This window comes from Sitodiplosis mosellana, unplaced genomic scaffold (assembly GCF_009176505.1).
Source record: "Sitodiplosis mosellana isolate CC-2019 unplaced genomic scaffold, AAFC_SMos_1.0 Smas_scaffold_12, whole genome shotgun sequence".
In the NCBI taxonomy this organism is placed as follows: domain Eukaryota; kingdom Metazoa; phylum Arthropoda; class Insecta; order Diptera; family Cecidomyiidae; genus Sitodiplosis; species Sitodiplosis mosellana.
Genome location: NW_022595254.1, coordinates 1950896 through 1974703, shown reverse-complemented (window position 1 = coordinate 1974703; position 23808 = coordinate 1950896). Strand labels below are relative to the sequence as shown.

The following is a 23808-nucleotide window of genomic DNA, read 5'->3' as shown; positions in this document are numbered from 1 at the left end:
ACTAATATGGAGAACATTTTGAGCACATTTTTGATGTGGATTTTTTTATGGGTATGATTTATATTTCAGCTTCAACGATTTCACACCCACAAACAAAGAAAAATACTACAGCAACACAACATATCTTCACTTATGAATCGAATATGCAGTTATGCACCAACACCGAACTTGAGTGTCATAGTAAATAAAAAATGATTAGAATGTAAATATGGTGGATGGACATTGGACAAGCATTGTTTGAAGAATTTTTTTCCCGATAAGTTGGTGTTAGTGTAACTTTTTAAACCAAGTTTCATTCCATTCAGTAATAGATTTTTATGCTGAACGAGCGCATGGCGATGAAGGCGAGAAACTTGGACACGTGTGATTGGAACGGATATTTTAAGAATGATAATGGTTAATGCCAATCGGTACATAATTAGTTCCTCATATTTTGTAGTGGAAAAAAACCCCATTGTCATCAGACTTAAACAAACAAACAAATAAAAACAAAGACATTCAATGCAAATCCCTTTCGAATGACCCCTTTAACGTTCCACTGAAGCAGAACACATTCGATAGCGGATTGATGTCTGACTTAAGCTTTTTAATGACTGTCTTAATTTTTTAGTTTTATTAAAATGTGTTCTGTTTTTTCTAGTAAAATAAAGATAATACGCAATGAAAATGTGCACAACGAATATTTAAACAAACTAAATTTTTTCTATTGATTTCCAATAATGTTTGATCATGACCTTACCCTTTTTTCCTGTTTTTAAGACAAATATATGATTCATTTCAATAATGGCAAAGATAGAGAAACCATACACACTCACAATACATTCATACACAAACCAAATAATATTAGCGTTTTAATCCAGGCATATCTTAATGAGAAAAACAAAAACAAACCAAATCCGTAAGTCTAGCGCAATAATCATTCATACATGTGAATAATTCCTTGTATGCCACCATCATTTTAACCGATTGTACTATTTCAATACCAAGGCATTTATCAATAAACCAATAAAGTTAATAATATGAATTATACAGAGGCGTGTTTTATTTCGATGTTGAGTTTTTCGTTGGAAAAATCTTTGGAGGGATGAATTTAACAGAAATTCAGTTAGAATTCATCGAAAAAGACAACAATACGCATGAAGAAAATGAAGTATGTAAATGGAACATTTTACGTGTCCCAATTTTGTATGAACAAAAAACTCTGGTTTGTTTTGGCTTTGAATCACTTGGCGTCAAATAGCATGGATTCACGAATGTTTGGCTGGAAATTCGATACGCATATACAATACGCACTAAAGAATGTCGCACACATATTTTCATGTGTCAATCAGGTAACAGTTTTTGCTTCTCGAGTATATACTACACATATGAATATAGTTCAACAAAAAACGTTTTCCGTCGATTTCGCACTGGAAAAGTGTTTGTTTGTCAAACATTAGAAATGTTATTTCCGCGTATTTTGCGAATTCTTTGATGTTTTTCAGGTACATTATCACAATAAAAGATTACACAACTATCACATTTTAAATACGTAATTGTTTTCATAAAATCGGCAATAAATAGTGCCAGTTTTTGAAATGGCAAATCAGTATTCATCGACCAATCGCTTAACACACTTAGGAAGTAATTGAAACGTTTGAAAATGGCGCGCATTCTGCTATTCATGGTGAGTGACTTTCATTTTTTTCCAGTCTGATTTTTTGTTCGACATTTTGATTTTTTTTAAGTTGGAACACAACTTGAATTCCATAAATAATATCTTTTCTTTTTCCACCCTTTTTCTAGATTGCATTGCACTTCTTTGCTAGAGTGATGGCTTTCCCTTCAAATATGGAGAATAGTCAGAGTGCTGATGAAGATAACTCGAATCTGATTGCGAAGTACGATGACGAGAATAATCGTTACATCATAAATGAGCTGCGAGAGGATATTAGCAACGACCTCGGTATCAACAAAGCAACAACTACGACTGAGGCGCCACAAGTTTTGGACCAACAACCCGAAGAAGAAAAAGAAGGAAAATCCAAATCGACCGAAACGGAACAAATGATTGGCGCTATGCTGGCACTTCCAATTCTACAAATGACTCAAATGATGCTTCAAGATATGACAAACGATCCAAAAAAATCAAGCTGTGGCGCCGCATCGTTTCGTATTAACGTTCCTGCATCAAGCTATCCTCCAGGTTATCCTCCCTATTTGAGCAGCAGCAACTTCAAACCAAGCTGCGGTGGCTGCATGCAAAGCAGTTGCAGTAGCTGCACGCGAACTGCGCCGGTTCCAGCTTATGTGCCGGTTATGCCACCTTCAATTATGTATCGTGCAATGATGTCAGCTCCACCCTCTTCTCACCGTACTTACTTATCAATGTATCCACCGGCATTTCCACCACCACCACCATTTTCATCACGCTACTTGCCACCTCCATATCCATCATACTTGGGTCCATTCGTATCTCGAACACCACTGCCAGCACTGCCATCAATGGATAAATCACCCTCTGCGTAGATGCGTCCACCTCTGGCTATGTTTCGTTCAGGGTTTTGGAAAATGTGATTAAAATCCAAAATCATTGATTTTGTTTTGCCATGCAAGTGCAAGTGCATTCATAAAATCTGTTATGTGTTGTAATTCATTATGTGTTTGAATAAAAAATGAATTTTTTGTTTGTTGAAAAGACTCTCAATCTTTTTTATCACTTGGTTCAAGAATCAAGGTTTTATCAGCCCTCATCGATTAGTTTTATTGCGTCAATTCTCGAATTTGAATGCTTTCTTTCGATAGAATTAGTAAGTAATCGCTTGGCTTGTACCCGAAAAAAACGATATTCTCTTTGTCACGCATTTAAATTGTTCAATGTTTATGCAAACTCACTTGTAAATTCGACCCGTTATGAGTTGTCACAAATCATAACAAAAAATGCCTGCTCAGCTTAATTCAATATTGCAATTGTTTTTGCAATAAAATGCACATAAATAGCGCGAATGTTCGAAGGTATCAATCAGTTTTCATTTAGCCGTTGCTGTTTAACGCCACTGACAATAAACAAGAGCTCTTTCACACATATTGAATAGGACGAACGACACTATCAACTATGACGCGCTTCTTGTGTTTATTTGTTTTGGTTCGTATCCGATCACCTTCTATTTGGTTCTTTTCTATTGATTTTGATGAAAAGAATCTTAAAAATTGCATCTTTCGTCTGATCCATTGCCAATCTTTGTTTTTTCTTTCATACAGATGTCTTTGTGTGTTTTCACTGAAGCATCAGGCGGCCATCAAATTGAGGAGGTTACAAATGTACTTCTTGACTCGAGCATTGCTTTGTTTGACGGTGCATCAAAAATTACTACCAACTTGCTTCAAGAATGCGATGAATATAAGCAATCGAACGGAATGAACCTGCCAAAGACCGACGCAACTAATGAACAAGCGACTCTCAATGAAGAAATAGAAAAAATGTGCAAATCCTATGTAAACCTCCACAATATCGCCACCGAACACCTCGAAAAGCTCAAGCTGCTGAAGCAGAAATTTGTATCCAATGAATCGAACATCTATAAGTCTTGTGCGTTAGAATAATTGTGACCAAGAAAAAGTGTACGGAAAATGTAATTCAAACAGTTTTGTGAGAAAAAAAGTTTATTTGGTAATAAAATGTGCATTTTAAATGTGTTTTGATGTTCGCAAAAAAAATCTTTTTCTCTTAGTGAAAATCTACTTAGAATTTTACTTCCAAAAACATGCCTATAAAACAAATCTAAATATCTGTTGCAGTTGAAAGAATGTTTCTCTTTTCCAGCAAAAGCTTTTCACTTGATTTACGAATTCAAAAAGGTTTGTTTGTCTTTAGGGGGTATATGAATCTCTCAAATTGATTCTTTCGTTTTCATTCTTCTGTGTTCGTATTTGGCTTGTGTGTGGTATCAGTTTTTCTTCGAATAAATCGTCATTTGTTTTCAATTCTGAAAAATCGATTTCAATATATCATTTCTTCATCTTGTTTTGGGATTATCCTCAGCCATTCATCGCATGAATTCTTGAAGTAGCATACTTTCTTCGAAACGAGTTTGTAAGTAACTGCTAAATTGTCACCGAAAAGAAATATTTTTTCACGTGTCATGCATTTTAATTGTTCAACGTTCAATGGACTTTGTCCATGTCAACACACTTGTAACTTAGACACGTTCCGAACTCATATATCGTATTTCAAAACAGAAAATGCATGCGCAGCTCAATGCGATATTGAAATTGCGATCAATTCGAATCGCCAATAGTTAAAGGTGGCAATCAGTTTTCATTGAGCCGTTGCTGTTTCCGATACTGTCTTACGCCACTGCCGACTAAATAAAAGTCATTTCATACATCTTGAGTAGTATATGCGATAGCCACCAATGGCCATGCTGCGATTCCTGTTTTTATTGTTTTTTGTCTATATCCCATTATTTGGAATTCCCTTCTCATTCGTTTCGATTGATTTTGATTAGAAGAAACTGAGAAACTGTTTTTGATTTTTTGTTTTTTTTTTTTTTCATTGTGAAGGTTTTTTTGTATATCTACGCTGGAGCGACGGACGCTTATATGTTAGAGGAGTTCGCAAACAAGAGTCTTGACACGATCATTTCATCGTTTGAAAGTAATTCAGACTTCTACAAAGTAGAAGAAATGGAAAAGTGTGTACATTTTACGAAGACCATCAAAAATCTAGAACGGAATATTTGGAGAAGCTGAAACAGCTGAAGCAGAAACATTTTGACCATGTCCATACACAATAAATCTTGTGTGTTAGGATAACGGTGCCTGAATAAAATGTGAATCAAGAATCTAGGAATTGTGTAAAAAACAAGTATTACGTAATAAAATTCGTTTGCAATGTAAGTTCATTGAACATTGTTCGCAAAAAGGTGTTCGTTTTATTCTGTCAAAGTTGTCTTTCTTCTCATGATAAAAGGTTTGGCTATTTGAACGTTACGCAGTCTGAAATATCTTCCCTTTTTGCGATGGTTTTTCATATTGAGATAAAATACTTGCTATTCACGATTTCAATAATGTTGTCTTACTTAAACATCATTGGTAAGCTCTTAGTTTTATTATGATACCTTCAAATCATGAGCATTGCACTAATCTTCTACTGCTAAGTCACATTTTTCTAAGAACAAAAAAATGCATGTTGTTTCGTAAGTAGCTCTTAAGCTCAGTTTTTTTCTTTCTTGTTCGTCCAAAATTTCTATATGACTTCATGTTTCAACTTGAAATATTCTTTCCTATTTATTTCTGCTTCAATTATGAACGTATACATTTAATCCGTCTAAGAAAAGAAAAAAACCGTATTTCAACGGTCACAATTGATATCAGCAACTAAATTATGATGACACATTTTCAAGCAAAAGTTGTTTTCTGTTTCCAATTGAAGTCAAATGCTGAGTTCGCCGAAACATAAACTGTTGTATTTGCATGATTCTGCTTGTTTTTGGTTCTTTTTTCAATGAATTATGCCGAATCAGCCGCGGAAAAGAACTGCAAAAAATGTGCATTGGCCAACAGTAGCAAATGTTTGGCCATTTTTCATTTTCTCCCCATTCAGCACATTTTTTCTCTCGAGTTCATCAGTCGATCAGAATAAGAATAAATAGTGGATATTCTGGATGTGAACATTCAATTCGCATCGGCACACCGTTTGCGTTCAAAAGATAAGAACGAAACATTTTCATCATGGCAATCTGCGTCATTATTGGAGCGGTAATTAGTGGGTAAATTTGTCTTCAAAATTTTTTATCTTTTCAACATTTCTGTTTCTTTTCGCGTAGGTTTTATTATTGGCTTTTTCATCTGAGGCAACACCACTTTCAAAAACAAATAGCGCCAGCGGTCGTCTTTCGTCGTCCTTTCGTGAAGAGAACACAATTGTTGAACAAACTCAAATGCGGAGCAAAGAAGTTGTTGCCCCAGATCCCGAAATTGGTACTACGACGAGCCTATTCTCCGCCACCAAGACACAATCTTTAGCTGAAGTTAGAATTGAACAATCTTCGAGCACCAACACAGAAACAAAGACAATCGAATCCAACGTCATCAACGAAACTACGGCTAACTATCACGACAATGAAGAAACCCAAATCGACGCTACAAGTAAACCCATCATCACAACAGAACGAAATTCCTTATTCTCAGTAGCCAGCATATTTAGATTACTCGCGAAAGCATTGAGAGCAGCACCTTTCTTTGGATAGAAAAATGCATTGCAAAATTCTAACTTTGTTATTTCGTTCTAAAGTGTAATTGTTTTTGTTAGTTTTTTGTAATCAATAAAGGAACGAGTTTGATTCGTTTGTGTTTAAAAAAAATGTTGAATGGTAAAATACGTCTTTTTCTTCGAATCAATCTACTTTTCTTTTCTTTTTTCTTAGCTTTTTCATAGCTGTTGACTTTGCTTTAGTCAGTTCGCTTATTATTATCGAATCAACTACATTCGCTTGAAAAGAACTACATTTGAAGTCTGGCAAACAGGCTCATTCTCATGATTGAAGAAAAACTCCCCATTCTATCTTGTATTCATCACTATCGATGTTCCGTAAGTATTTATCAATGATTCATTCAGTTCTTGTTATACCAACCAAAGCTTAAAGCATGGTTTAAACCACGATGTAGGTTTTCTGCTTTGAAAATGCTGAGCTAAAATTAGTTAGCAACAACAAAGAACTAAGTAACTCCAACAGGTTAAAAAAAAGTGCAAAAATTGCACAATTCGAACGTTTAGCTGAACGACTCCACCAAAAACTTGAGTTATCATATATCAAGTATTTGAATTGGTTTTGTCGACTGATTGCAATGCATGCATGAATTGGTCAAAATATTTGTGAATGACTTCATTTGCCGAACGCTTAGAATTGGGCTCAATGTTACCGCATTCGGACGCAACATGCAAAACAGTTGATATCTTGAATGGAAAAAACGTGTCAACATTTCACTCGCTTCTAACCAAAACATAACACGGAAGATACAATGGACATATTTTCATTTCCGACTCATAATCGTAAACATCTGATGTCGCAACAAAGTGTGTTGGCATTGAATGAATCAGCTGACTCTACGCTTCACTGCGGTATGATATTCATTGCTGCCTCCTGATTCCATATCATTCACAATTGAGCAGTCGAGCAGATTACTTCAGAAGAAAATTTGTGATCCGAATTGTTCATCATGGCACAATTGCCGTTAAGTGTTAAGATTGTGGTGCTGGTGGTTCGTTTCTTTAAATTCATTTTCATTTAATTGAAATATATTCCAAGTGATTTGTTTCTAATTTCTTTGAAATTCAATTTTTTCGAAGCTCCTTTTTTCATCGTCGAATGCATCACCAATTAAGCCTTTGTCTCCACCACAAGAAGATTTGTCTATTGGAAAAGCGAAATTGGAAAAAACTTCAGTCGATAGTGCCAAAGTGTTGCCTGTTAACAATGGTGATTTTTTCTTTCAAAAAGTGTCTTTTTTCATTTGAATTAAAATAAGAATTTTTCTGAAATTTTATCGTAAAAACGCCACTTTCACCGTTTTCTTTTTAGTTATCACCGACGCGAATAAATTGAAAGATAAAAAACTGTTTGGTTTAGATGAATCGCCGCTCGTGAAATTGAAGGGCTACAAATTAATTTCAAAGGATGGCGGCAAATCGAATATCATGAAAATTCTGTTCCCAAAGAAGCAACTCACTGAAAAGCTGTCAAGTAATGTGAATAAAGCGGAGAAAACAATCGACGAACAAATCATATCGACCATTCAAAATACTGATGCTAAAGATTTCGATAAGAATTTTGTTGAAGTTGATGATATTTTGCTGGTACGCGATCCAATGGACATTAATTTGGGCGCAAATAATGATGTTAGCGAAAACGATTACGTGACAACAGAGAGTAGCGATTCAAGTTACATGGATACAACCGAAAAGGCACTGAAAGATATGACTTTGGCCGAACGATTGAAAATTGCCGCAAAACGTCGCATGCAACAGAAAATGACGAAATTAGAACTGACGCTACATCGTGAGTTGTTCAAACGTGAAGATGTGCCAAGTGATAAATCAAAAACCAACGATGAGTCCACCGATAAAGTAGAATCAACGACCGAACAAGTGCTAGAAACAGTTGTTGAAAAACAAGACGAAGTCAGAGTAGCCAGTGAAACTGAAGCGCCGAAATTATCAGCGGATAATGGTGAACTCATATCGGCCACATTGGGAATAAGAAAAGAAGACAGTGAAGCAGTTACGGAAAGCGTTGCGGTTGAAAACCCACAAAAAAGCCAATCAACAAGTAAGACGCCACAGAGATCAGTGCCAAACGAAGGTAAATTGCGAAAAAAAGGATTTTCATTAAATAATGTGTGTTCTGTTTTCGTTGGTTCAAATATGAAGGTGAAACTGTGTCAGCTACGTTTGATGCAGAAAAAGAAGATGCTCGAAAAGAGGGTGCGGCAACTGAAATTGAGACTGATTCTTCGAAGCAAGACCAAGTAGGCAGTGCACTCGACAATGCAGATATTGAAGATGCTGTTGTCGGAGCTGCCGTTCCAACAGCAACTGAACCTGCAATCGAAACGGTACAAGAAGTTTCTACGGAAAAACTTAAGCCACTTGATCCAGAGCAAGCCTTACAAGCAACCGTTGAGGACACTGATGGTAAGTCAGCGAATGAAGAAGAAGCAGTGCTTGGATCTCCATTAGAATTGCCAAATGAAGACGTTCAACCAGCGACCACCGAAAGTTTGAAGGAATCAACCATTGACAAACCAGACGAGAGTCAAGTGAAAAGTGAAACTGATGCATCAAAACCAGTGGAGAATGAAGGTGATATTACGAATAGTTTTGTGTGTTTATTGTGTATTTGGACTAATTTTTTTCTAATTTCATTGTGTTTCGAAGGTGAAACCGTTTCTGCTGTATTGGTGCCTAAACAAGAGGACGTACACTCTGCGACGGAAAGAGTAAGGGAGACTGTTGCTGGAAGTCAATCGACGAGCGATGCACCACAGGAAGTTGATGTTAAACCAGAGAATGCAGATGTTGTGCAGGCAACCAGTGACGTTGAAGGTGATATGCTTGGATCATCGTTACAAGTTCCAGGGGCTAATAGCGAATCGACAGCGACTGAACCAACGAAAGATGCTGAAAATGTAAGAGCAGGAGTGGTCGATAGCAAAGATGGAAATCAACCTGCAGAGCTTTCGAAACCAGAGAATAATGATGGTAACAATAGAACAATTTAAATTTTTCGCAGCGAAGTAATAATTGTTTTTCTTATATATATTTTCAGGTGAAGTAGTGTCTGCTATATTGGAGCCGACAAAGGATGACGTTCAACCATCAACCGAGAGTGCACAAGAATCCGTCGCAGAAAAAACGGATGAAATCCCTTCGACCGACAGTGTGAAGGATGACACCAAGCAAGAGGAAGCACAAAAAATCGATGGGTCTGAAACTACGAAATCGGAAAATACAGATGTAACCGTTGGTGCAGCACAGCCTTCGAATTCGGATACTCTAAAGGTTTCGACGGGAACTGCAAAACCGATTGACCCAGTGAAAGAAGAAGAAGTTTCGCAAGCACCAAGTGAACCGACAGATAATAAGACTGAAACTAAGGCAGAGGAACCAACAGTCGGTGCTTCGAGTCGTTCCAGCTCATCGTCTTCATCGAACAGCAGTTCGCGAAACAGCAATCAAAGCTCATCAAGCGAAACCGACGAAAACAACGAATCGGAGAACTCAAACTCACGATCTAATCAGAATAGATCGTCTTCTTCCTCCTCGTCTTCTTCGCAAAGAGACCGACCAGATGTTCTTGATAGCGACACTAATGCATCGAATTCCCGTAGCTCATCGTCTTCTTCGTCGAGTCGTTCCAATTCATCTTCGAATAACAGACAACAAAACAGCAATTCGGGAAGGAGCAGTTCACGAAGCAGCAGTCAGAGCTCATCGACATCGGAAAATGCACGCAACGATAGTGAACCATGTGATGATCAAAACGAGGCCGTAGAAAACAACGAATCAGAAAACTCGAACTCACGATCGAGTACCAGTGGAAATAGATCATCCTCCTCTTCTTCGCAAAGAGACCGACCAAACGTTCTTGATAGCGACACTGACGCATCAAGATCCAATTTCCGAAGTTCCAATTCTCAAAATCAATCGTCTTCTAGTGGGAACAGATCGTCATCCTCTTCGTCTTCACGTAGTGGAAGTTCTGCATCATCAAACAGCAATTCAAACAATAACTCGAATAACGATTCAGCGAATAGCCGCAGTTCATCGAGATCATCTTCATCTTCATCCAATTCGAGAATTGATGAACTTCTCGCTAAAGTGCTTGCCAACCAAGATACTCGCCATCCCTTGCTTAGGCGAATTCTTTTGGGCGCAAGCGAAAGAGCAGCCGAAAGTGTTCGCCAACGTGATGGCGGGCGTCAGTCACCACAATTACAATTACCTCAGTTGCCGTTGTTCAAGCCAGGTCTATTTGCAACGCCATTGATTTCATTGTTCCAATCGCAGGCTCCGTTGCGCCGCAAGAAGCATGTAATCAGAAAGCGTCAAGTAAATGAAGGAGAGGAAGAAATCCTGACACCAAAACCGTTTGAACCATTTGAACCGCCATGTACGACCAAACGACCCCGTTTAATCGAACGCTATCGGGCCATGAGCAGCGGCGAGAAAGCGGAAAAAATTAGTAAAGTACTCGAAAAAATGATGCACGTAGTTACGATTGCTGGACATGTCGATGGATACCTAACCAATCGTGCAAAACATAGTATCAAAAAATTACACAAACTTTTCGCCACCAGCGAAGAAACCAATTAATTGGTACAATTAAATGTTATTTGTTATTTTATTTATTTATTCTAATTTAATATTTATTTTGTTGTGTTTGTTTTGGAAACAATAAAATTCTCATTGAAAAAAAACGATAAATTTATTCGTTGTTTGAATTTTTACTCAAATTGACAATTGACTCATTTCCAACAAGCGTTCAGTTATTTCTCACTCAAATGACGTTTATGAAAACTGTCAACATCATCAAACTTCAACATTGGTAAAAACAAGACGTGAATCGTGTTATTTTTGGTTTTGTAGTCAAATATCGTCTTTAAATTGAAATAAACACCTTTAATTTGCTGGGAAAATAGTTGAAACCGAAAATGTTCAGAAGAAAGACGAAATTGGATGGTGATTTGCCGCAACCACCGACAAAGGCTGAAATATTGGAGGATTTGGAAACATTCAGTCTGGACCATGTCAACCGAACACAACGAAACGAGAGTGCACTTTCGACTTCTGATTTGTCGTTGAATGCGATGGATTCATCGAAGACAATGAAACGAGGCCGTAATGAGCCGGAGAGTGAGCATCAATTGGAAGAATGGTGGGATAAATTCGAAAAATTCCTCAGTGACATCGACCAATTGGAAGTGTACCAAAAGCAGTTCGGATCGAAGAAGATGAGTCTGGCCAAATTGGACGAAACCATTGGTTTGATGGCTGACGACATTCAAACAAGAATTAACGACAGTCTCGGAAAAGCAATGGCTCAAGTACCCGAAACGGAACCGGATCTGAAATGAATTACCATCTTAGGAAGTTCTTCTTTTTCATGTTTAAGAATTGAATAGCGTTTTATTCGAAAATTTTCGAAATCTTGTATACAATGTTCATTATTAAAGAAATAAAATGTGTTTTTTTTATCAAACAAATGAAATTGCACTTAAGCTTAAAATAACAGAATTTTTCATGTATAAAAGAAAAAAAATTGTTATGAAAATATCACACAAAGTAAAGAATAACCAGTGGTGAAAGACTAGAAATGAAATCGTCGTCGCGGTCTTTTCATTTGAAAGCATAGTTAAAACCTTAGGTCTATTGCATGTTTTATAACTTGTGATAAATTAAAAGGAAAACAACTTAATAGCGAAACAAAAATAAATGATAAATACAATTCTCTGTTGTACAATTGAACAATATGTTGGAATGCACTAAATAAGCAAATCGTACGCCTATCTTTTTCAAAGCATTTTTCTGGATTTTTCGTTAGAAAAAATTACTACATGAAAATGGTTTTTGGAGGTAACTTCTTTTCCTAATTTCAGTTGCGCGGTAAGTATTTTTATGTTAGTCTAGAAAAAAATGTCTATTCGAATTCGGTTAGGATTTCCACATCAGCAGAATCAGCTCGGATATTCTTTGTTGTGGTCATATCGGGTTTGTCGATTTCATCACGGCTCTTTGTGCTCGCATTCATCGGATCGTAGTCATCGAAATCTCGGCTGTATCTGTGTGGAACAAAAATATTCATATTTTAAGTCAATCTCTGCGAAAATAAAAAAGAAACATCGTTCAACCTACCGACTAACAGGTCGACTATTCATATTCAGATTGGCTGATGAATTACGCATTTCCGAACTGTTGGTTGAAGTGGCATCGTCAGATTGCGCTCGCTGCTGTGATTGGTAGATATAATCGGCTGGCAAATAGGCGGGCAGATCGTTGTCATCATCGGCATCCATTGGGTCATAGAATGTATCGATATCACTTTCTTCTTGGTGCTGCTGCACCATCTCAAGCCACTGTGAATTGTAATTACGGAATTTCTCCAGCTTAATGCGAGTTGCCCATTCTGAGTTTGTGGCGGCAATCACATCCAAACAGTAATCGCACACTTTGCGAATCTCCGGATTGGTATCGTGCATCAGATCAATCAAATAGGCAGGCGATTGAGTCTCTTTAATCATGTAATCTCGTGTGCTTTCATTGCGAAGAATTTGCTGAAAGACGAAAATAATCTGAAGTACCATTTCGTCGTCCTCTTGTTTCGCCTTCAAGAGTTCGATCAAAGCCAAAACGATATCAGATCGGCACAGTAACATCGCGCATAATTCATCACAAGCACAAGTGCCCAAAAATACTACGGTGTCCATAACAAGGTCGTCGGTTTTATTGTTGGGCACGAGCACTTTTTTAATCCAAGGAATGAGCTCAAAATTCTGAAGTTGATTTAGGAAAAAAATTTGATAAGCATACTTAAAAACAAAATCCTTAAAGGTGTGCCAATTGCACACTATGCCATATGTACGCTCAAAGCGAGACTTAATGGTATACATTGACAATTACCGAAATTATAGCTGAATAATCCAAATCAGGCAATGATAAATTGCCCAAAATTCCCAAGCACTCGATCGTAAACTTCTGCTCATTGCATATTGTCAGCATTTGGGCTAAATCACCCACGAAATCCTGTTGAAATTAAAACATTGATTAGAATTTTCTTTTTGAACAAAAAACAATAAAATATTTTCTCAAACTAAAAACGGAGTTTAGTGATGAAGGAACAACCTTATTATCACTATATTTTTTTTCAAATTAAAACTCACCACAAAATGACTGCGAAGGCTTTCATGCTGTGAGATGTTTCGCACCAGTTTCATCAGAAGTGAGTCTTGATACTTGAATGCGCGCGACATCACTGTGTGCAAGCGGTTGTTTTCAACCATGAGTGTGGCGTTTCGTTTATTCAATGCCAAATTAATGCACAGAGCAATGAGATCCATGTCAACTTTTGGGCTTAAATTCAACAGTAGCATATCGATGGCCAAGGGCACAGCCTCCGTGTATGTAAACATCGATTTAACTTTATCATCCATGCTCATGTGGTACAAAATTTTCGTGACAATTTCATGATGTTTTTCGTCGCTCAAAAACGTTACCATTTTTGGCAACAGGCCAATTCGAATCATTTGCGATCGTAGCGAGGCATCAAAGGAAAGGTTGAAAATGAGCCGAAGTGTGACTTGTAGCAACTCTGTGTCGGAACTTTGTAGCAGCCTTGGAAATTTACTGACGATATCCAATCGATTCATCTCGTCTTTATTGTCACGAATGATCGACAGTTTCTTCAGGAATGTTACGACCAACACCAGCAACTCAACACTTTGTCGATCTAAAGTTTTGACCAACATTCGAATTATACTTTTTCTGCACATTTTCTCCTCGTACGATGTATTCTCAGCGATATTCAAAAGCAAGTAGAATGCTACACGTATCAATTGTTCCTGTTTCTTTGCAAAGACACGCAACTGTTTGTTGCGCCGATCAAATTCTTCTTTGTTTCGCTTTGGGTCATTGCGGGCATTGTCATCTATAGGCGGAGTATCACTTGTTGGACTCATCATTGACGACGATAGACGATCATGGTAACTATTATTCAGCGTATGACTTCGCAGCAATGAAGAAGTCATACTCATCGTTTGATTCGACCAATTTCCCGATTTTGGCCGCTGTTTCAACTCGGGAATTCGTCTTCGAGGCGGTTCCATCTGGAAGGATGGCATGAGAATTACGATTAGCAATTAATAAAATAAAATTTCAATCTTTGTTCCATAGACGATTTTTTTAAAATCTAAAAGTACTAAATTTGTTGAAAAATTTATGGATTTTCAAGTTCATTTACCTCTTTTGGCTTTTCTTCATTCATGAGAGTATCCAAATCATCAAAACTCTTGCTTTGGTCTTTGTCTGCTGCATTCAAATTATCAAACGATTTCTTAAAATTCTCCAAATCCGATTGCATCGTGTCATATCGTTTCAATTCACTGTCAACCACGTCCATACACAATGACCCAATCTGGAAATGCACATCAATTATTTTATTCCGATTAAAAAATTTGTCTGAGTTAATTTGGCTATGATTCAATTTGTCATAAAATGTATTATTGAGTCATTTAAGTCGAAAAATGGCCCATTCATCTAGTTAAATGCACAATAATTTGTTTACAAAGCAGAAAAACTGAAATGTCGAAGAACTATTACTTACTTTGTATTGCGTGATGACGTTGTGAAATTGAGAATAAGTGGAAAAACAGAAGAAGGTGAAAATGATGTTTGTGGACAAGTCTAAGCTTTTTCGCCAATCCTCACGTAAAACTCGAGACAATGCGCTCAAAACTGCCTCTAAAATTTCAATTAAAAACCGTGGTTAATGATGAAGAACGTAATTACGGAAAATTTGATTTGAAAAAAGCTGGGAGTGTCTATTGCGCACCATTTTTCTGAAGTTCCTCAAGGACATCCGGATGGCGTGCGAGTTGCAAAATAAACCCTGAGCCTCGAATGCGTTCGGGCAAGTCTTCGTACAGTAAATCAACATATTCGTCAATCTTTCGAATGGATGCTTTCTCTGGTTCAGCGGACGAGGCGTCTTTTATCGAGTGAGCTGAGCCGTACGCCGATTTAAGGCGTGACTGCTTTAATGAACCAGCACTTCTGCTCATAGCGTCGAAACCGTCTGCAACAACAACAACAACAGCGGGTAAGAAAAAAAATCGATAGAAAACTCAATTATGGCCATTGGGCAAATGGGCATATATTATCTCTCATTGGAATTGGTCAATTTACCGCTTTCGCTACGTTTTTGTAAATAGTAAATGATTTGTTGAACTTCAGCTAATTGCGATTTATGGATGATGTCACATTTTTCCACGACTTCTTTGGCAAGAGCAGTTGGATCGACACGCGAGATTTGTGCTGGCAACCGTAAAATGCGTTGACAATTCTATACAGTCACCAATAGAACAGAAAATAGATACACACACATGGATTATTTATTGACTATTTTTGGTTGGAATGTCGACAATTTTTTTTTTGTCTTTTTCACAAACGGCAAAACGAATGAATTATTTGTTGTGGCTTGCTTAAGTTTTTCATGTGAAATGAGTCACTTGGGCGCAGAGAGCTGTGCGTTATAGTAGAGAGCAGTATCTAGACTGTGTAGCAAAGAAAAATCGATAAAAACACTTGCACTCGACTTGCCAAATGTCACAAACTGCTGTTGCTGCTGCTACACTACGAACTATGTTCGCACACAACACCAATACATCGAACACCGCACCAATGTACGCGCACTGTTAATATTGTATGACCACTGCAAATCAACGCACAACTCATTGCGAGATAGATAGAGAGCAAAAACAACAGTTAACACCAATGAAAACAAACAACACTGAAAATCTATGTCTTACGTCAATGCGAAAAGTAAATAAAAAAAGAAAAAGAAAAAACTGCACCTTTGATTTTTCTAACATCGCATCACCAGGCTCATTGAACACAGTCGCTTCCAGCGTATAGTTGATGATTAGGGCATTTTCGGTGGGATGTGGTTCAATGCTGCCTCCTTTCAAACGTCTGCAAATATCAACAAAACCATTTTTTAAAATCATTTTGAAGAAATATGCCATCAATTGAATTCGATTAACATCCAGATACTACACTAGGTGTTTTTTTTGTTTACTCGCACTTACTTTTTGATATATTTTGCATCTTCTGACTGCATTGCAACAGACCGTGTCGATTTTTGAAGACAATTTTCACGTTGTTTATCGGTTGCGACGCAATCACTGCTATTTGTTGGCTTTTGTTCGGCACTCGGATTTATCGACAACGTTTGAACGATATAACAAAGGTAATGGATTACAAATAAAAACAAAGTGATGCCCGCAACGAAGTTAAATAGCTCCGAAAACATACACGACCGCTTCGATCGATTCCGATACTCAATGATTTATTTATAAACTTATTGATAAATAAGAAAAAATTTGACCGCTTCTTCCAGCACGCAAAGAAACGAAGGAGTAGAAAATAAAATGGAAATGAAAATAAAAGTGAAGGTATTGGATATATACAATTGGAATGCTACAACGAAAACTTTTCGAACACACAAACACACAACTACACCATTTTCAATGGATTCTTTTTTTTTTTTTGTTCGCTTGTTGCCGAAAAAATTTTATTTCACTATTTCTCACACAGTTGTGTGTAGTTGATTCTTTTTGGCTTTTTAAAGTATGTTCATATATGACCCAATTATATATTTTGTATGTCGTTGACATTGGATGACATGAGCTGAACGCAAATTCAATGTCACTTTTATTAAATGCTAAACAACCACTCTTATTCTCTGTCTGAAACATCACCGTCAAAAACGAGTGCGTATGGATGCGGTATCGTTTTAAGTGTTGCCATATTCCAACCAAAGTTGAATCACTTCAGAAGATAAAGCAATATTAGTTGTTGAATGGAAACTTTCAATGAAATACCTTATTTCTATGTTATCAGATTTTCTAATTTAGTATATTGATGTCAATATTAAATTGTCTTCAGAACTATTTTGAAAAAGACGAAAAAATTTCATTTATTACAAAACGTTCAACTGACAATGTCTTCCAACATGAATGAATATGGCAACATTGTCTGCAGCGAGATGCGTAATTCATACCAAAGTAAATACGCATGTTTATCGTTGTGATCATTCGTGCAAACACATCACCAAGTCATTTTCGGTATAACAAATGGTACACACATACATAATTGAATATTTGAAATAATCTTCCGCCAATTTTGTGTAAAAAAATTCGGCTACCAAAGTTAAGAAAGTGGTTGGAAGACCATTGTTTGTAAACAAAATCAGCTGTTCTTGATTCTTGTTTCATACCACGATCAAATCATCGTTCACAGTACCTTGTCTTCGTACAAATTTTATAACGCAAAAAAATCAAGTTTTTTCACCAAGCAGATAGCTATACATTCAAATAAAATTTGGTCTTTTGAATCATTGTAGTCATATGTGCCAAATTTTACACACACCGAATATTGTTATCGTTTTCTGTGATACGTTTATTTGAAGTGCAAGTGTGATAACCTGTAAGCACATTCGGACCAGTGTGAATCAAACAGGGGAAGTTAAAGTCCGCAATCTCACGGTTGATTAAAAATCGAAGTTTCTACCAGATAAAGAGGAATTTGGCTTTTTGATTGCGATACGCACTGGTGGGTGTTCAGATTAAGGATAGTGTTTAGATAACAATTTGAGGTTTGATTCAATGAAATATTTCCATGTTTAATCAGAAAACAAAGTTATGAAAAAAACCATAAAAAAGTGCATTACGCTGGCCTTTCCTCAATTAGTGCTGGCGATTGGTACCATCGCTTAATTTAATACATTGTTACGGAACTAGCACTAATTGAAAAATCGATTTTTCAAACAATTTTGCAATTGGTGCTCGGCTCCCAGTGAATGTTTTTTTGAATCTGTAAAAGACAGTCACCAGCACTAATTGAGTAATAAATAATGGTGGTACCGGTCACAGCCCAGCATCAAATCTGGAGCTAGCGTAACGCACATATCTAAAAAAAGAAATAAAAAGAGACACAGAACAAAATTGGGAGATATAACTACATAAAGTGTTTTCCCGTGAAGATTTTATTTTTAAAAAAATGAATTGTGTTTGAATCAATTTTTAAAATAATGTGAAAGAATGAATTCATGTTGTACCGAAGTGAATGAATTTTTTCCTACTATTTTTCTTGAAATACGAAAAAATGTAAAGTGTTATAAGTACATAGTCACATCACTAGAATGAAATCGAAATTGCTTTTTTATTTAGATTATCAGTATTAACCCATTAACGCCCATCGTCCTATTTTTAAGACGCAAAAATTGCCGATTTTTCTATGACTTATTTTAGATTGTCTTCTATCCCGATCAAACGGCTTGGAATTTTCACATGCCGTTTTGCATGTGTGTTAGGAAGGTTTGAAGAATGTTTTCCCGATTTTCAAGGTTTTCCAATTAGCAGTTTTCCGGGAAATGCTGGAATTTTGAGCCGGAAAATTGTGAAAATTCAAAACGTGTCGAAAAAATCTGAAACTTTGAGAAGATCATATTTGAACTCTCAGAAGTATCCCGTCAAAATTTCATCAAAAAATTTGGCTTCGGCGTTAATGGGTCAAAAACCAATATTATCACAAAGAATTCGAAGCAAAAATAAGTAATGATCGCCAATGTAATTGGCTGATAGTGAGATTCTCACTGTGAGAATCATGATAGGAATTCGAAATTTATTTTAAGAAAATACTTGACTGTACTGCCTTTGTGTCGGAGATGTTATCTCGGACGGCCCGTTAAAAAAATAGCTTGTTGATTCGCATTTAATCAGTAGCCTGCAAGTATTGTTGCCTCTAAAAATGATTACTTAATCATTTATTGCCACTTTTATCATATATATTGCTGCCTCAATAGCTCCAACGATGTAATTTTGTTCTTATATTTTCAGTGCCATCAAACCAGTTCGATTAAACAAATGCAACGGATCGGAAAACAGGAATCAAATTAAAATGACAAAGGAAACTGCGGAAAAGTATGTGATTTTCGATACAGACATGGGATGTGACGATGCCTGGGCATTGCAGATGATGCTCAAAGCGGAAAAACACCTGAAAAATTTGAAATTACTTGCGATTACAATAGTCAATGGAAATACAACCGTTGAGAACGCAATAAAAAATACGTATCGCATTTTGGATGGTCTCGATCGAACGGATGTAAGTAGGATTTATTTTTTAAATTAGTTTCACACAGTAATGAAAAAACAATTTTTCTGTCCTGATTTCAGGATTAAAGGAAAGCCATTTTTTCAATTTTTCTGTTCATTTAGATTCCAATGTACAAAGGAGCCACCGAAGCTATAATACCCGGTACGCTCAGAGTGGGTTCTTTTCACGGTGCCAATGGATTTAGTGATGTTGAATTTTGGCATCCGAACGTTTATCCAAACGATATAAATACGTTGGTGCAACGACAGCATGCGGTCGAGATCATTCGAGATCTAGTTTTGGAGGTAAGGTTTCTATCAATTTCATCAAGCAAACAAAGATATTATTATTTTTTTTTTTTCATTTTCAAGCATCCACATAAAATATCACTCATTTGCCTGGGGCCACTGACCAACATTGCACTGGCCATTAAAACATACCCACAGATCCGGGACAAAATTGGCGATGTATACATTATGGGTGGGAATTTCAAAGGTTAGAACACAACGACAAGTAACAAATTGACTTTACTTCAAATACAAATGATAAATCGGTCAACTGATTTCCAATTTTCAGGCATTGGAAATGAAACGTCATGTGCTGAATTCAATTTTTACATGGATCCTGAAGCAGCTCATATTGTTTTCGACCTACTCAATTGTCCCATCATTATATTACCATGGGAGTGCTGTCTTCCACCCAGCATCGATATCTCCTGGGTAAGGACACATTTTGAACTAAAAGAAAATCGAACGAAATTTGACAAAGCTGACAGATAGATATAAGCTAATCATATCAAAAAAAGTAACCGAATTGCTCGATTCTTCCCTAGGAATGGAGGATTAAAACGTTTGCCGATGTCGACTGCAAAAACATACAACTATTGAACGAAATCGATAGGATTGCCTACCGAAATTGCAGTTCATTTTTGCCATGCGATGCATTTTTGACAGCAGTGTTTGTATTCCCAGAGAAGTGTATACAAACCAAAAGCCAACATCACGCTACAATCGAATTGCAAGGATTCCATACTCGCGGACAAATGGTTTTAGATCATAAACAAAGGAATAAACACAATGTTACCATTATTGAAACAGTTTACGAAGAGGAGGTGAAGAAAGCTTTGTATTTTACCGCAACTTCTTAGTAGCCATGAATTGTTGACCATTAGTAATTACAACTATTAACCATGAATTAAAACTGACTGAAATTTTGTGCTTTATTGGACGAACATATATTTTTTTTGTATTGACTACAAATTAAAATGTTTATACGATATTTACGAAAATAAAATATGAAATGACATTAAGAATTCATTTTTTCTTTCCAGCTTTTGGTTTTTTGCTTTTTTTCTTCGGTCGATATGGGCCTAGCTGCTTTCTCACCATCGTTCCACGCCACCAGGCTTGGATTCGAATGGCGGATGCCCGTTGTCCAGCTTCAATTTTCCTGATTTCTTCCAGCTGCTTCTGTTCAATGTAATATTCTTCGATGAACTTTTCTCTGGTCTCATACCAACTGCGAATCAGTTCGTATTTCGATTTTACATCTTTGATACTTTCTTCGGTGTGTTTGATTTGCTCATCCAATTGTATTCGTTCTGCTTCGTAGCGACGGTGCCAGGATTTGATGGAGTTTTCCAATTTGGCGCCCTTTGCTCGATAAAATGCCATGATTTCGTTGATGGCAATCAACTCATTTTCAGTCTTTTCTTCATAATCATCTCGAGTTTGGTACAACGTTTTGAGTTCGTGATTAAAAACCGCATCAACTTGTTCCTGACGTGCATTCTCCCATTTCTTCACCATATTCGTTTCCAATCGATTGGTTTTCTCTCTGTTTTCACACTCCGTTTTCAAATTGAACAGATGTTCATCCATTTTTATGACTGATACCTCATTTTTCTGGCGATTTATCTTGAGCTCTTTCTGTAATTCTTCCATTTTTTCGATATTTTCACAATAGGTTTTCAACAGATTGAATTCATCGTACGCTTCACTATTTTCGTAGAAAATAAACTCGGCAAAATTTCGAAATCTGCCGAACTCTTGTAAATCCTTACAGCAAATTTCCATGGCACACCGAATTGCTTCGATGTCGGTTTCGAGTTTACTTATTGACATTGTTTTGAAACACTCACGAAGTGGTTCCAGAGTCTCCTCGTTGTATAGTTTATCTAGGATGGGCGCATTAAAACGGACATGCATCGGAGGCTTAGCAGCCGGGAGCTCAACCACACTGTTTCTCCCCTCAAAACCACGATTCACAACGATTATCTTGGTAATGGCTTCTTTAAGCACGGCCATCAATGCCGATTTTTCAAACGACGACAATGACAATGGCTCCTTCAATCTTTTCCGATCGTCTGCATTTAACTTGTTTTGAGCTTTCATCAAATACTCCATATAAGACTTATAAAATGTAATTTGCTCGTTTCGTTTATTCCAATCCATTTTTAGGGATTTTGAAATAGGTAAAGCAATTGCAACTGAACTGTAACACTGATTAGTTTATTGTTGATTCATCATTGTTTATCATTACATAACGTAAGCATATATTGGTTGCTGGGTAACGATTTGAGATTGTTATTTGCTTTCGCCGTCATCGAAACGCAATAAACGCGCCCGTCGCTAGATTTTCATCTAATAAATATATCCCATAAATATAATATCATGCATTCGATTAACGATAAGCAATGTTAGTTTATTTGTGCCGTTGCAATGAAGCTTATATCGACCGGCTTGTTTGTGACGCTAACGACAAATCTACTTACACATAGATTCCCACTCTCTGTCGAACAGAGTAGCTTATACTGTGAAAAAGTAAAATAATAAGCGATAGTAATTATCCCTGGTTTGGTGTGGTGATCACACAATATACACATGTGATAACAGAAAACTTGTTGGTTACTGTCTTGCGCACAGTCACTTTGAACCTGTATGTATTGGAGCCAACATCTGTATTAACATGAACGTTTGATTATCTTGATAATATCACTACTGCTGCACATTTCTGCTCAGTCATAATAGAAATAGCAATAATGCAATACATCGCACTGTTTAATATTTACTGTCTAATTTGCAATAGTAATGGTAGTTTTGATAGTTCAAAATCAGTAATGCAATTGTATTTGTCAAATTCCAAATATTGGTGTGCGTGTACAGCTTTACGTGCGTGAATCTACATACATACATTGTATGTTGATTTAGTTGATGTACGTGTTTTGTTGCAACTTGCTTGATAATCCATGCATATGAATTTCGTAATGTTGATACGGAAATATTGCACTCATAGAAAAGTAGCCGTCGGAGTGCACGTTCTGTTAACGTTACGTTAAGGCGTACACATACAACTTCGCTAACGTAAAAGGAGTACAGCAATATATCGTGTGCTGTGATACAATATATCGCTCCTTTTACGTTGTTGTATGTGTAAGCCTTAACGTAACGTGAACAGAACGTGCACTCCGACGGCTACTTTTCCATGAGCACACAGAAAAATAGTTTTGTAAAATAAAAATTCATTGGTATATGCTGTCCCAATGAGCCAAAGTGAAAGAAAATATGTACTAGATCGTCACACTGATTATGCATAGATTTGAAAGATTGCATATAGGTAGATTATGTAAAAATAGTGTGTAATTTACGTGTATAAGGTGTGCGTAAATTGTCTTTGTTTAAATAGAGGAGAATTTCAAATTATGTGTCGAAATTGTGCTTATATTTGAACATATGTCCAAACTGTGTGCAATATTTGTGCATACTGCGTGCATGCTAGATTATGCACATTTTATGTCCAAATTTTAGTTAAATTTTACACAATTTAACAAAAAGCTAACTATATATTTTTTTATTTGTTTTTAAACGTGTAAAAATTAGGCATAATTTGTATACCATGTATAGGCACATTTAAGCACGTAAATGGTTCATTCACGTGAATTTGATGTAATGTTGACAATTTTTTTTAATGTTTTCACATATCATATTATATTGGAAATCTACAGCGGACATAATTTTTTACAGGTACACATATTCTAGTAAATATTGGCTCATTGATGAGTTTTATTTAGAAATTAACATGGAAAATATTTTCATTGAATTCACATTGAATCAAATCTGAACGTATGAACAGAACCACTGACTGATTAAAATCGCAAACAATCTCCTTTGTGTGTTTTCCCATTCGCAATACCAATATAAATTAAAAATAAACAAAACGATACACTTCTATACATGCATATTAGGGTGGATCGATTTTTAAAATCTCAACAAAAAAAAACCCTGGGTGCGCGTTCGATTTGGCACCTCAAAAGAAGAAACTTTTGTTCTGGGACATATGCCGAAAAGTCTATTCCCACAATCCCCACTCAATTTTTATCTGGATCATTTTTTGATGAT

General features: G+C 36.5%; 7 protein-coding genes across 8 annotated transcripts; 5 read left to right on the top strand and 2 right to left on the bottom strand.

Moving 5' to 3' along the window:
* Positions 1–1550: 1550 nt before the first annotated feature.
* Positions 1551–2679, top strand: LOC129567804 (zinc finger RNA-binding protein 2-like). The gene is made up of 2 exons (XM_055445121.1): positions 1551–1666; positions 1786–2679. The coding sequence occupies exons 1-2, from the start codon at positions 1643–1645 to the stop codon at positions 2506–2508; spliced, it is 747 nt and encodes a 248-aa protein (XP_055301096.1). The 5' UTR covers positions 1551–1642; the 3' UTR covers positions 2509–2679.
* Positions 2680–5446: 2767 nt separating this feature from the next.
* LOC129567808 (uncharacterized) lies at positions 5447–6351 on the top strand. The gene is made up of 2 exons (XM_055445124.1): positions 5447–5739; positions 5808–6351. The coding sequence occupies exons 1-2, from the start codon at positions 5713–5715 to the stop codon at positions 6228–6230; spliced, it is 450 nt and encodes a 149-aa protein (XP_055301099.1). The 5' UTR covers positions 5447–5712; the 3' UTR covers positions 6231–6351.
* A 708-nt stretch (positions 6352–7059) lies between these two features.
* Positions 7060–10959, top strand: LOC129567792 (serine-rich adhesin for platelets-like). The gene is made up of 6 exons (XM_055445102.1): positions 7060–7242; positions 7331–7460; positions 7563–8342; positions 8411–8842; positions 8918–9241; positions 9309–10959. The coding sequence occupies exons 1-6, from the start codon at positions 7201–7203 to the stop codon at positions 10853–10855; spliced, it is 3255 nt and encodes a 1084-aa protein (XP_055301077.1). The 5' UTR covers positions 7060–7200; the 3' UTR covers positions 10856–10959.
* A 108-nt stretch (positions 10960–11067) lies between these two features.
* On the top strand, positions 11068–11734 carry LOC129567809 (uncharacterized). Its single transcript, XM_055445126.1, has one exon. The coding sequence runs from the start codon at positions 11194–11196 to the stop codon at positions 11614–11616; it is 423 nt and encodes a 140-aa protein (XP_055301101.1). The 5' UTR covers positions 11068–11193; the 3' UTR covers positions 11617–11734.
* On the bottom strand, positions 11640–17450 carry LOC129567793 (kinesin-associated protein 3). The gene is made up of 10 exons (XM_055445103.1): positions 16342–17450; positions 16108–16225; positions 15440–15596; positions 15087–15329; positions 14859–14995; positions 14496–14669; positions 13420–14361; positions 13160–13282; positions 12395–13032; positions 11640–12321 (listed from the first exon to the last, which is right to left on the bottom strand). The coding sequence occupies exons 1-10, from the start codon at positions 16563–16565 to the stop codon at positions 12180–12182; spliced, it is 2898 nt and encodes a 965-aa protein (XP_055301078.1). The 5' UTR covers positions 16566–17450; the 3' UTR covers positions 11640–12179.
* Positions 17451–17769: 319 nt separating this feature from the next.
* LOC129567801 (nucleoside hydrolase-like) lies at positions 17770–20720 on the top strand. Of its 2 annotated transcripts, none has more exons than XM_055445117.1 (6): positions 17770–17909; positions 19153–19420; positions 19534–19716; positions 19783–19906; positions 19988–20130; positions 20244–20720. In XM_055445117.1, the coding sequence occupies exons 2-6, from the start codon at positions 19214–19216 to the stop codon at positions 20556–20558; spliced, it is 972 nt and encodes a 323-aa protein (XP_055301092.1). In that variant the 5' UTR covers positions 17770–17909; positions 19153–19213; the 3' UTR covers positions 20559–20720. The 2 variants fall into 2 exon arrangements, with proteins under 2 accessions (XP_055301092.1, XP_055301091.1); XM_055445116.1 differs by lacking the exon at positions 17770–17909 and adding an exon at positions 18267–18420.
* LOC129567803 (dynein regulatory complex protein 9) lies at positions 20717–21505 on the bottom strand. The gene has a single exon (XM_055445120.1). The coding sequence runs from the start codon at positions 21484–21486 to the stop codon at positions 20725–20727; it is 762 nt and encodes a 253-aa protein (XP_055301095.1). The 5' UTR covers positions 21487–21505; the 3' UTR covers positions 20717–20724.
* Between the last annotated feature and the right edge of the window lie 2303 nt (positions 21506–23808).